The sequence below is a fragment of the Megalops cyprinoides genome, chromosome 3 (assembly GCF_013368585.1).
Source record: "Megalops cyprinoides isolate fMegCyp1 chromosome 3, fMegCyp1.pri, whole genome shotgun sequence".
Classification (NCBI taxonomy): Eukaryota; Metazoa; Chordata; class Actinopteri; order Elopiformes; family Megalopidae; genus Megalops; species Megalops cyprinoides.
The window spans coordinates 22,891,773-22,905,649 of record NC_050585.1 but is presented as its reverse complement, the minus strand read 5'-3'; the positions used below and the strand labels follow the sequence as shown (position 1 = coordinate 22,905,649).

General features: G+C 39.7%; 1 protein-coding gene across 1 annotated transcript; it reads right to left on the bottom strand.

Moving 5' to 3' along the window:
* Window positions 1-6,230: 6,230 nt before the first annotated feature.
* On the bottom strand, window positions 6,231-12,264 carry LOC118773964 (tryptase-2-like). Its single transcript, XM_036523018.1, has 5 exons — window positions 12,203-12,264; window positions 10,706-10,883; window positions 9,969-10,237; window positions 7,534-7,673; window positions 6,231-6,772 (listed from the first exon to the last, which is right to left on the bottom strand). Exons 1-5 carry the CDS (start codon window positions 12,252-12,254, stop codon window positions 6,605-6,607), a joined length of 807 nt encoding a protein of 268 aa, XP_036378911.1. The 5' UTR covers window positions 12,255-12,264; the 3' UTR covers window positions 6,231-6,604.
* Between the last annotated feature and the right edge of the window lie 1,613 nt (window positions 12,265-13,877).

Here is a 13,877-nt window from a genome sequence, read left to right as displayed (position 1 = left end):
GAGTATTTAACTATACTACATCGAGTCTAAGCAACATCTGACCATAGTATTAACCCCCACCTCCAACACACACACACACACACACACACACACACACACACACACACACACACACACATTCACTGTGTTAATAGATGTTGCCAAAGGCTGTCTGTTGAAGTCTCCCTATTCGTGTACACTGTTTTGTCTCTCTCTAATTGTTCTCAAACTCATCAGGAAGAATTTTCTTGTAATTAATTAACACATTTGCTTATGCAAATGCCAGCAATTAAGTCATATTATCTTAATAATTGTTTACTAAACAGAACATGCTCTTAATCACGTAAGAATGTAATACATCTAAAAGGAAATTATGTTCTGCTAATTAAGCTCATTAGTCTAAAATGGTAATTAACAGGCTCTAATTAGAAGGGGAATATTTATTTCAGGAGAATGCTGGGTGTCTAGGGTTGGGGAGTGGAGCCAGACAGATTAACGGACAGACAGACCCATGTAGAACAAAAGAGCTGCAGAACTTTCACTCATGTGACTAAACAGTCCAAAGGCACTGATAACCCATATGGTCCAAACACACCAATAAACCGTACTGTTCAAACACACTGGTAAACCGTACAGTCCATAACCACTGATAAACCATACGGTCCAAATGTACTGATAAATCATATGGTCCAGCAGGACCCAGTACAACACTCCACCCAACATATACTTGTGATTCAGACTGAAAGCCACCCACTATCAATATGCCACTATTTGAGAGCCAACACTAACGTGTAGGAAACAATTCACTTATAATTGAAGGCCACAGGGTCCTACAGATGTAATTCATCCAAGAAAAACAGTATTTTCTGTGCTTATTATGATTTATTGTGAATATCAGGGGGCGGTGTGGCACAGGGGTTCATTATGGAACCAGCTTATCATCAAAAGGCTGCAGATTCAATACCCTCATGCGAGGTGAATTCCCTCAGCAAGCATCAGCTGTACATATGCAGCCAGTGTGAAACTCATCCCGGACGAAGGCCTTTTCTAAACAGACATATAACAATGACATGGCCTAGCGGTATGTTGTATGTTAGTCAGTAAGAATGCTGGGTTCAGTTGGGAGGATTAGACTGTGTGATTTACGCTTGTAGTGGTCAACCAAAAATTGCCCTTCGTTTCATTTCAGGACCTTCATCTACAGTTGGATCTGACATGCACACAAGCACCTTTCTGTCTCTGCTGTCCTCTGCATGCTTATAATTACACACACACACACACACACACACACACACACACACGCACACACACACAGCTAACTTTTCTGATTATTTTGGATAAAGGATGAGATATCAGTTCTCCTTCTGTCTCATCCTCTCTACTTCACTTTTCTCCCCTCTCTCTCTCTTTCTCCCTCTACTTTTTCTCTAATCATTTATACATACACATTCCCCCAGGCCAATCCATTAAACAATAACGAACGAGACTTAACCCCTTACAGCCCACTACCTCCCTCTTTTCGACACACACACACTCTCTCCCTCACACACAAACACACAGACACTCTATTTCATGCACACACTCCAACACACACTCTCTCTCTCTCTCTCTCTCTCTCTCTCTCACACACACACACACACACACACACACACACACACACACACACTCGTACACAGACTGCCTCTCTCTATTTCTCTCTCACACACCCACTCTGTACCTCTGTTACACATGCTCACGTATACAGACATATTGCCCATGTCTCTCTCACACATGCACACAAACAGGCACACTCGCTCCATCTCCCCCTCTGTTCCTCGTTTCCTCTCTCTCTCTCTCACACACACACACACACTTGGAAAAGGCAGGAAGAAGGAATCAGACAGACAGAAGTCGTAATGATGAAGGTCTCCCCTAGAGAGCAGTGTGGAGCATTGTGTGAAGCACAATGAACTTGAAGTAACTTTGACCTGTTCATGTGAGTAAATCCTTAAAATTGGACCAATAAAGTTTCATTGCAAAGTAGACTTAAAGTTAAGGTCAGAGTTGGAATGAGGTTGGGGTTACAGTCACAGTTGGGGTGCCTCCAAAACTGATTGACTACCAGAGTTAAGGTTAAATTTGGTTAAAGGTTAGGTATAGGCTTTGCATTTGATAACTTCATGTAATGTGTGTGTACATAAATTCATGTGGTGTGTGTGTGTATGTATGCTCACAGGAATGTGTCTGTCTGTGCGTGTGTGTGTGTGTGTGTGTGTGTATGTGCAAGAATGTGCCTCTGTATGTTCGTGTGTGTATGCAGAAATGTGTCTACATGTCTGTGCATGAGTACGTGAAACAAAACTGCATTGTTGGTGTGAAGGATAGAATAATTCTCCGACAGGGAGAGAGAACAGGGGAGGGATGAAGATGAATTTGTGATGATCAAAGGAAAGTCTGCACTAAAGATTATCTGTTTTGGTCACAGTGTGCTAAAGTCTGTCTGCTTAGATCACAGTGTGCTAAAGTCTGTCTGCTACAATCACAGTGCACTAAAGTCGATATGATGCCATCACAATGCACTGAAGTCTATTTGCTGTGGTCACAGTGGACAGACTGCATCACTGGGGTGAATTTATGCTGCCTGGTCTTGGCTGTGCAATAATTCCTTTTAGTTTTAATTTCTTTGTGTTTAACATAAATAGGATAGTTCTATTAGCACTAAGTGGAATGTTTTAATGCATTTGTGTGACCTGCGGGAAGGTTGTAATCCTTGGTTTTAAATCTGAGCCAACCTCCATGCTTATTAACAATATCAGTCACTCTCTTCATTGTCATTTCATTTTAATCAAAAGAGTTACACCCCATCTCTCTTTTACACACTCCATCTGCCTGCAGACATGTGTGTTTGAAAAACTGTGTATGTGTGTGTGTGTGTGTGTGTGTGTGTGTGTGTGTGTGTGTGTGTGTGTGTGTGCGTTTGTGCATGTGTGGGTGAACACATTGTGTGTGTGTATGTGTGTGTGTGTGAGAGAGAGCATGTGTAAACACACTGTGTGTGTGTATTATGATTGCGTGAGTGTGTGTGTGTATATGTGTGTGTGTGTGCGCACACATGAGTATGTGTGAACACATTATGTGTATGTGGACATTGTGATTGCATGAGTGTGTGTGTGAGTGTGAGTATGTGTGAATGCACAATTGTTGGCGTGCTAAGATGAGTATGATAGTGAACATCATAACTACTCTCTGTCTCACTCCTGCACAGAAAGGCTAATTAAAATAATGACATGGCAGCTTAATTGCTGCTCCCATTATCAGTCGGCAGCTGAGAAGGGACATGGGGAGATGGTCATTACCAGCAGGCATTAGTGACAGAAATCCCACTCAATAGGCCATCACCAATCTATCTCCCTGTCTCCTTTCCAAGTCATCCATCACCCTTAGTCTTCACTGCATCTTATCATGCATCTCTATATGTCTGTCTGTAAGTCTTCCTGGGTGTCTGTCCCCAGTTCCTCCCTCCACACTAAATAAAGGGCTTCACCAGTCTTGATACAGTCATTTCTCTCAGGGCCGGAAACACTTCAAGAGCATTGCATTGCCATAGTGCAGAGAACATCTGTTGATTGATGTTTTTTACTTCTTTATTTTAAAAGGCATAAATCAAGTGGACTGAAGAGTCTTTCCGATAATTTCTGTAAGCAGAACAAGAGGGCATAGGCGGAAATCAGTTATAGGTAAATATCATACAGATACTGGCAAGTATTTTTCTCACAGAGAGATGCATGCATTTTGCAAGGATTTGTAGCAGAAACACATACACCTAGAGTGTTAGAAACCAGTCTTCACACAGTTCAAAATTCACGCTGGAGTATTGTTGAAAGGATAAGCCTAGGGGGCCGAATGGCCTGTTTTCGGCATTGAACTTATGTTTTTCCGTATCTTTGTTTTTACCTGCAAGCCATCAAGCTTCTGAACTGCTGGCACTAACACTTGCGCACATACCATATACATGGCATACACTCACCGCAGTGAACGGACCCGTACCTCACACATTGGCCACTTTACATTACATTATTGGCATTTAGCAGACACTCTTATCCAGAGCGACTTACAATGTTATCCATTTATAGAGCTGGATATTTTACTGAGGTACCTTGCCCAAGGGTACAGCAGCAGTGCCCCAGTGGGGAATCGAACCAGTAACCTTTTGGTCACGAGTCCTGCTCCTTTAACCACTATAGTACACCGCCGCCCCACTTTAAGGGGACAATGTTTACACCGTTTAGATAATTCACCACCAGACAGTTTAATTATATCAATATTGCACTGCAATGTTTTTACGCTGCTGCATTGTTACTTGTTACTATCCTACTTATTTTATTTTTTTTTTACTAATTCTATTTTTTACCTTAATTTATTTTACTTTATTTATTTATTATGTAAAGCTGAGTTGGCTCTGAGGCTAAGAATTTCATTACTACTAATGATGTTGTATTGTTACCAAGTATATGACAATAAACTTGAAACTTGAAACTTGAACTTGATCTGGCCATGGATAGTGAGGTCTGTTATGGCTGCAGCTCTTTAAGTCAGCGTCCTCGTTACATTATATTTAAATACAGGAATTGTATAATAAAATACATGAATTTTCATTTAACAACATCGAACCCTATATTTTGAAATCTTACAAATCAAATGATGGCGATCCGGTTACATTACGTTCAGGTAGCAAACGCTCCTAATGATTTACACAGCTTAAAATCTGTACATGTTGTCCATTTACACAGCTGGCGTTCCAAATCTAGATATTTAGTGAGACAATCTGGGTTCAGTACCTCGTGTAGAAGGCCACTGCCCGGGGGACTTTAATCTGAAACTTCTGGTTTGCTCCTTACTACTACTCCACAAAACTGTGTTGATCGACGATTGATCAGAAGTAAACATTAACAGTGGTTTCCGCTGGCAATGTCGGACGTGGCTGGCTGACTTGTTTGTCATATAATGAGTTGGCGATCTAAGTCTTCAGTCAGACTGAGACGTTTGTAAAGCACTTAGTGCAAAACACCTAGCTTGCTGGCGAGCTATATATATATATATGAAGGTAGTTTGGTGATTATTGGACTTGCTTGGTAGCTAGATGGCTATCTCCAGTGCAGTGGAGAAAAAGAAATATATGTATGTCTGGGTTAAGAGTGACGTTCATTTTAGTGTTTACTCCTTCTGAATATTTTTTACTGCTTTACAATAGTAATATGCATACGCGTACTCTCGGCCAATCAGAGACTAGCGTGCTGACACATCTGGTATCTTGTCAGGCGTAGCTCATAACAAACACTGACACCATCATCATATTATACTGTTATGACCATACGTACAACATCTGTTATCTTGCATATCACATATCTTGTTTTCAAAACGAATTAATATTTTACTGCTTTCCACATCTAACAGATATCCTCGGACATTGTCATTACTTTTACCTTTGCAGTAAAAAACCTGGCGTTTTCCAATATCAGGCTATGGACGATACTGTTTTAGGAGTTCAAAACGTCACACTGACGTGGCGGCGACCAAAGAAATAAGAAAGACCGCAATGACAGCCACTCTCCAAGAACATCGATTCTCTGGAAAGGGAACCTAAGAGCTTGCCACATTATATTTATGTGTATTTGCCGCCCTCTCCTGGTGTTTTAGGTGTAATACCTTTTGGTGAACATGTGGTTACTTTCTCGTACAGTTTCAGACCGACTCCTTTTCCACCTTACTGCGCATGCCTTATACCCTTTCACGTCAGTAGCATGTGGTGGCTGGTAGACGCTTTTTACACAGCTGAGTCCAACTACTATGGAAAAACTGTCCATATTTTGCCAAAATCCCAGTCTTTTTTTCATTTTCATTTTTCAAATTCATTAAACCTAATGAGAGGCCCGCTGTCCCACTCTCACCTGTGACTGCACTGTTAGCAATGTGAGCTCGTTACTGTCAAAAGGCTTTTGTGTATGTGTGTTTTGTGTCTGCATGTATGTGGTTTGAGTCTGTGTTTGTGTGTGTACATCTGAGTGCGTGTGTGTGGGTTGAGTTTGTGTGTGACATCACATTGGCAATATATTACAAACAAAATGAATGGAATTTTGATAACGCTCATGCTTTAGCCATTTACTTCTGATCTTTCTTTGAAAAAAAAGAGCAGGAAGGGTTTAATGCTTAATATTTTATTATTTTTATTGATACTTTAAATGTGGACACACATTGAAAAGCAATAGGCAGGCAGCATGGAGGTTTACAAGAGATTTAAAAGCCCAGATGGTTGCTGATTCACTAACTTGGAAGTTCCTGTTTTCCAGGGTGCTATAGGTTTGCTCAGATCATTTACACAGCTGGATATTTCCTGGAACATTTCTGGTTGATTCCATGCTGAAAAATGTGAGACGAGTTTCCCACCACCCAAGCCTCAAACCTGTAACCACCTGCTTATGATTCTAGCTACTACAGCACAACTCACTCTGCCTCAGACGGATAATGGGAAACTGAGATTGAGAAATGGAGAGAGGGATGAAGAGAGGAGGAAAGGAGCTTTGGGAAGATGAAGAGGACAGCGAGGGAGAGAAGAGCTTCAGCATGTTTGCAGAGCTGGCTTCAGGTCTTAGTGCAGCTCTACAGAGGTGCGGTTGGTGTACTTTTGAATGAAGTCCCTGTAGCTGGAGACACGAGTGAAGACATCTGGCCCTTTACAGTTTTCTCCACTGCTGACCACCCCGACCTGAACCAACGAGGTGCTGACGTAGCACATGAGCGGGCCCCCTGAATCTCCCTACACACACACACACACACAGCAAGTTAAGTAAGACAGAAACTGATATGCACTAGAAGGATGAAGAAGAAGCAAAACAAAATGATTGATTTTGTGATTGATTCAGGATATATAAGTTATGTTAGCAAATTAATGCAACTCCCACGCAAGATGAGGCTTACCCCATTAAAAGCTAAGGAAACAAGGTGTAGTGTTACCTTTATCAGAGCCTCTCTTCAAGAAACAAAAACAATTTGAACAGATTGATTTTTAGGCATTTGTTTTTTGTTAGAATTTGTTACTGCATTTATTGAATGGATATACATATATAGACATAGGTCAGACCCTTGACCAGTTCTCACATTTTACTGAATTTAAGATGATACATTGAAATTTAGTCCTGTGTGATAGTTTATTTTAAAGCTCTGAAACTGACAATTAGTCATTTTAAGGTGACATTAAATCCTGGAGCCTGTGTAAACATCATATTTCAAATTTTTATTTTTCATTAAAAAAAATTTAGTAAAATGTAAAACCAATGTCACCTTAAAATAATTAATTTTGAGTTTCAGTATTTTAAAATTAACTAAATTTCAATGTATTGTGAGAATCGGTAAGCAAAACACTGTATACTGTATATACTGTATATACAGTACAATCATTTTGTCATGATGACAAGACAAAAAATAATACATGTTTGTGTGTGTGTGTGTGTGTGTGTGTGTGTGTGTGTGTGTGCGCGCGCGAGTGAGAGAGAGAGAGTGTGTGGTGTATAAATTTACTTTGCAGACACCGGTTTCATGTGTTCCTGCACAGATCATCTCGGGTCTGATGTGGACCCCATTGTGGCGTTGACTACAGGTATCTCTTGTAACAATGGAGAGCTGCACCTGCTGTAAGGTCCTGGGCTCTCTCAGTGGCACTAGAGAGAGAAAGAATTGTACTACAGGTCAGTCTAGGGCATACAAGGTATATGGTTAAGGGGCTGATTCAGACTTAGGAGTGCCGAGAATTTTTTTTTTTTTTTTTTTGCACACCTCACTTGCGTATTTTTCAGTTTTCAGGTTTCAAGCTTAACTGAAGCATCTGCTTGCCTCTTAAAGTGGGTTGAAGTGGGTAAATCTGTGTGCTGTGAATAAATGTAAATTGCCCAGGAAAACCATACCACCTTGCCCAAATTCTGGTGGCTGAGTTTTTCTCATAAAGTCATTGCAGAATGTGGTCACAAGATGCTCAGTTTAATTACTTAACTGTTGAACATATTTCAAATAAAATGTTAAACACCAGATTTTCAAAATGTTTTTTTTCCCCACATTATTCATTTATAGACATGACCTTAGATCTGTAATAAAGCTAAAACAAACCAACAATAAGGGCTACATTATTTGAACAAAATGATGTATTCTTTATATGAAATTGTTCATTTAAAATTAAGAATGGAGGAATTTTATGAAGGCATCTGTGTAGCAACAGAAATTGGCTGAAACACAAGGACACTGGTGGCAGAGGCTGTGCATAGTCTGACCGGAAGAGTACACAATATGTGATGGTATGTATACAAAACTAACTTTAATAGATGTGGTCATAGATATATATCAAGATATATTTTTACATATGACAAATATTACATTTTTCAGTTTCTTTATTGTTGGAAGTCAGAATTGACAAAAAATATTAAAAGAGGTGTACTATTAGAATAATTGGATTTGAGTATATGGAATTTGGCTAATGATATTATCAAATTTATTAAGCAAAATGGTTTCTCATCATTCTTACTGTAATTATGTAATCTGAACAGTACATACTACCAAGTGAAGACAAAAATCATTAAATGCTTTGTCAATAATTAAGTTACAAATATCTTGCTATAATTCATGTGTGTATTGGCAATACCAAAACAAATGGAGAACTGCTTCTGTTTAAGCTTCACAGAATAAGCGGTTAACATTGATAGCTTTTTTTGATTTTTTTTAAAATAATGGTCAGTAGAATAAAACTTATCATTTGAAATGATACGTGTTTCATGTCATTAGTGGAAAATGTATGGAGTAATGTCCGCACTTTGTCCCTACCAAATTTCATTAACAAAGTCATTCCAATAAGGCATAGCATAACTGAAGGAGTTGTATCAATATTACTGTGAAATAAATAGCATGTGGGTCTCTTATTATGTTTTGGAGTAAAGGGAAAACAGATTTTTCCTACAGTATTGTAAGGAACATCAATGATGCTACAGGATGAACTGGTGATGCTCTGAGTGACACAACAGATCCAGCAGGAATAGGTCCCATTACAGTCACGGGGAAGATGGAAAGGCATTACAGTTCCTGGTAATTGAGTAAAAAAACATCAGGATTGATCAGCTGACTCACAAAAGGAGTGCCTTTTACATTCCAGTTTTTGAGGAATGGCAACTTGTTTCTGTTATTCCAAATCACATACTTTTACGGACAGTTATGCTTATAAAGTAATGACCAAGCTGAAAAGACCTGTTTATGAAAAGTGAGATGTTTTGCTGGAATCCTAGCAACATTGCAATCACACAGCAAAAGAAACATCTAGCCACCAAAGAGAGAAAAAATGTAACGAGGAACAAAGTTTCATATAGAAATGGAGTTTTCAAGAAATGTTTAGCCAATTTAAATTGAAAAAGCATCTGGTCTATGGCCTCATCAATCTTTTGTTCAATATGAACTGAAAATGCTGCATACTCTCTGTGAGTCTGGAGATGCCCTTTGCTTTAGTAAGTAAAACTCTGTTTTAATGGCTCTTCGCAACAATTGATGGAGTTTTTTTTAGTCTTTTCAGTAGTAGGACTGAAGTTCAAAGAACATCTAGCTCTTTCATATTTAATGATAATAATGCCTAGATACATCACTTGATCTCTGACAGGGATACCGCTAATGAAAGGAATCTCACAGTCGTTCACAGCAAACAGTTCACATTTGTTGATATTCAAGCATAGTCCAGAAACATGTACACCAGCATCAATCAAGACATGCATTTATCTCACCATTTCACAGCATTCTAAAGCAAAAAGCTTTGCGTATCCCTATGTTCTTTTATCATAAATTTTCAGATTTTCTGTACTCTTTTTAGTTGTTGCTTTGGTGCCAATGAGCTAGTTTTGGGATTTTATCACTATTGCATTTGTCTCAGTGCACACAAGTCTCTGTTTGCCTTGCCGAAAGGGAACCTCACCCGCGTTTGAACTCACCCCTGTAGGCAGTCTGACCCCAGCCAGCAGAGTAGCAGATGCTTTGGCTGTTGAAGATCTCCCCGGCCTCAGCCAGACCTGGCACAGGTCCTACAAACTTGGAGAACGTAATGTCTCTGTCGAGCTGTAGCACAGCAATGTCATCTCCTTCAGTGATGCACTTGTATTTAGGATGGGGTACCGCCTGGATGATGCTGTATGAGGTCTCGTGAGGGGATTCTTTACTCAATCTATATGCACCCAACCGAACAGTGAAGTCATCCTGTGGACTGCAAAAAAACATTGACCAATTATTTAGTGTTATCACATCACCATGTACAGCAATATTACTGCTATAAATGTGAATTTTATTGTTCTGATGACTCCACCAAATGCTTTCTTACATTTATTGTAGTCTTTTATGTAAACAATTGTGGAGATAAATTGATGTATAACATGTATATAAATATAAAGTGCAACTTTTTTAAATATACTGAAGGTATTGTCTCATGATATGCTGTGATACGTAACATATAATAATACTATTGAGTACCACTTTCAGAACCTTTGGCAGAGTGTGTGTTTATGCCTTTGTGTACGATGTGCTGTGTGCACAACTTTGTAATTTTGGGATTCATTCATTCATTCAATCCTTGTCAGCTGGAAGTCAAAAATGTATATATAAATGTACTCTCATTTAGTAAGCTGCTCTTGATGATAGCACTTGCTAAATGACAAAAAGTAAACGTAATATTTACTTTTGCCGAGCCAGACAGTGGGCAGCAGTGAGCACCCATCTCTCATTCAGGATAGAGCCGCTGCAGTATATTTCATGTGGAGACTGCTTCAGCACCAGTGCCGCTATCCAGAACCAAACTCCTTCTTTAGCATCATGGCCACCTACGATGGAGCTGTATGACTGTGGCCGACTGGACACTGAAGAACAGAGAATCAGTTTAGAGATCATTCCAGAACTATGCTGAACATTCCAAAACACCCTAAACACACCAAAAGCATTCCAGATCACTGCAGAATTCCCTGTAACATTTCAGAATGCCCCAGATGTCTGGCAACCCACATTTTTCCATTTACATTTAATCATTTAGCAGATGCTCTTATCCACAGCAACTCCCAAAATGCATCTAATAAAATAGCATTAAGTGCTGCTTAAACATAGACACACCTAGCCATATTTGAACATGGGTCAGCACCATACACAGCACTGAGAACAGGAGTACTTAGTCCAACACATGAGTGCATGGCAAGATATATCATTCATATTCACAGTACATTTTTACATTTTGTCTTTTAACAGACATTCTTTGACAGATACCCCATTAATTATATTTCTCAAAATATGCATTATTAATGTCTCCATTATACAATAACTGCATCATCCCAAACAGAGAGCTACCACATAGAGGTGGTTCTACAGTCTACAACGGAAAATGACTAGTGACTTCGCTGTTCTAACCACAATAGGAAGCTCATTTCACCATGAAGGGGCCAAGATGTACCCTGCCCTGTTTAATCTCGCCCTGGCTGCAGTAGAGGACAGGTAAGCACTTCTGCCATTCTGCCAGGAGTCTGAGCAAATCCACTTCAAGATCACAGAGCAGAAACAGCCACATCTCTCAGTTTACCTCAGAGTTGATATCACAGTTTATTATAAAATTGGCTTATACAAACCTATACATGTTACAACTGGCAGCAACTATTCATATACAATAATATTCTGAAAAAAAAAACAATTTGAACAATGATATAGCATATTTGCCTTTATATAGTTTTATACATCTGCATTAACATACAGAGAAAGATCTGCTGCTTGAGAGTTTAGAGTTCATGAGCATTATCTTACCTGCAGTGACAGAATGACACTCAACAGCCAATCTCGGGTCATGTCTATCAGCACTGTACCAGACTGACTAACTAAGCCTCTACCAGACTGACTAACTGACTCCACTGACTAACTGACTCCAAGTTTGCCTCAAAGTTGGTGTCACACTTAAGTAAAATTGGCTTATAAAAACCTATACCTCTTACAAGTGGCAGCACCAACTCATAAACGATAATATTCTGAAATAAAACTAATCACCATTCTGATGCAGCAGATGTACCCTACCAAATGTAGTCTAGTTAGTATGAGTAAAACACAAATAAAACGGTATAATCTGTTATATATTGTTTATCTGGGTTAATATACAGAGCAAGATCTGCTGCTGAGAGTTTAGAGTTCATGAGGGTTATCTTACCTGCAGTGACATTAAGCAGCAGAAGTACACACAACAGCTCAAGACGAGTCATACTGAGCAGGACTCTGCCAGACTGACTGACTGCACTGACTGACTGACAGTAAGAGGAAGCTGGTGACCCACTGGCTTGCTCCTTACTGCAGCAGAACCGGCCTTCATATAAGAGACCTTAAGAGACCCGCCCTAAACCACATCACATTATCACAGTAACCACACTGAAACATTAGCCATAAGTGTTATGTTTGTAAACCTTTCTTTGCCTTTCTTCCTTCATGAAATCATTTCAATTAGTTTTCATTGATTTTCTGAGGCCCCTGGTTACTGTTAGATGTGAGCTGATCACTTGTGAACATTCCACATTGTAATGGTGTATCTTTAGTAATGTATGGCAACAAGCTGTAAGCAGTACGCTCACAGTGGGGACTGCTGTTTCACTGACTATGTGTCACCTGCTCAGTTTTTATCGAATGACATCTATGTATGTAAAAATGTCCATCTGTTCAGAACAATAGACTTTTGGCATTCAAAACAATCTGAAAAATATAAAATCAGGGTACATCATATATCAACAGAGGGAAGTAGGAAGTGATATTCCAGCATCACAAGTAATAATATGAATAATCTATACTTCCTTCAGACATGTCTAGACTGTGAGATTAAGGGATGGAGTGATGTAGGGGTTGTTACCGTTAATGATCTTCATGTCAGAGGGACTGAAAACATTTAATACACTCCAGTTTGGAATTCAATGCACATCCAGTTCGGATCCATGTTCTTAGCAAGAGCAACACAGGTAGAGCAGCAATGTGCTTTTATGAGAATGAGGGAATGTGAGAAAACATGGTGTGAAACTTTCATCAGCACACAGATTTGATCTGATATCTAAGCAGTGTAGTGCAGCATATGCACTTTCAGTTAGCACCCCCCCACAACCCATCTACCCCCCACTGTTTTGTTCCACTGCTGTCCGGAACAGCCACCATGTTCAGACCTCAGATCCTATCAGCAGCAGCATCTGCGTCTGCATCTGAGCAACTGCAGAAGCCACAAGGAGCCCAGGCCATGTCTGTGTGTCTTTCAGTCAGATCACAACTCACTTGCTATTGGTTTTTGTTGAATATTTTCTCAGGCCCCTGGTTGATTTGTTTAGAGCTGGGTTGGTCAGTTATAAACGTTCCACCATGTAATGGTGTATATTTAGTAATGTAATGGTATGAAACTGTACACACTGCATGTGTGCTTTTGGAGTCGTTGCCTTTAACGTTGATCATTCCGTGACCAGTCGCATTGTGTCCTCACAGTACCCACACTGAATTTGTGTCCTTATGTTAGATGAATAATAAATAAAAAATAAGTGGTTCTTCACACAGGCAGAAGTATGAACACACATGCATGCATGTATACACACACACACACACAAACACACAAATAGAGTGTGTCTTGTCTGGCCTTATGAGGTGCACCTGGCTCAGTGATTCACACATACACATACACACACACACACACACACACACACACACACAAAATCATCCATTCACAGTAAAAAAAGCAATAGTATCAGACCAGACTAGCAACACTCCCAGATCAGTGAGTGTGCACAAGCCCTACCACAAGTTTACTTGTGTAATCTGACCATGAGGGCACACCATAAGGACCCTGATTAAAGCAAAGGCTG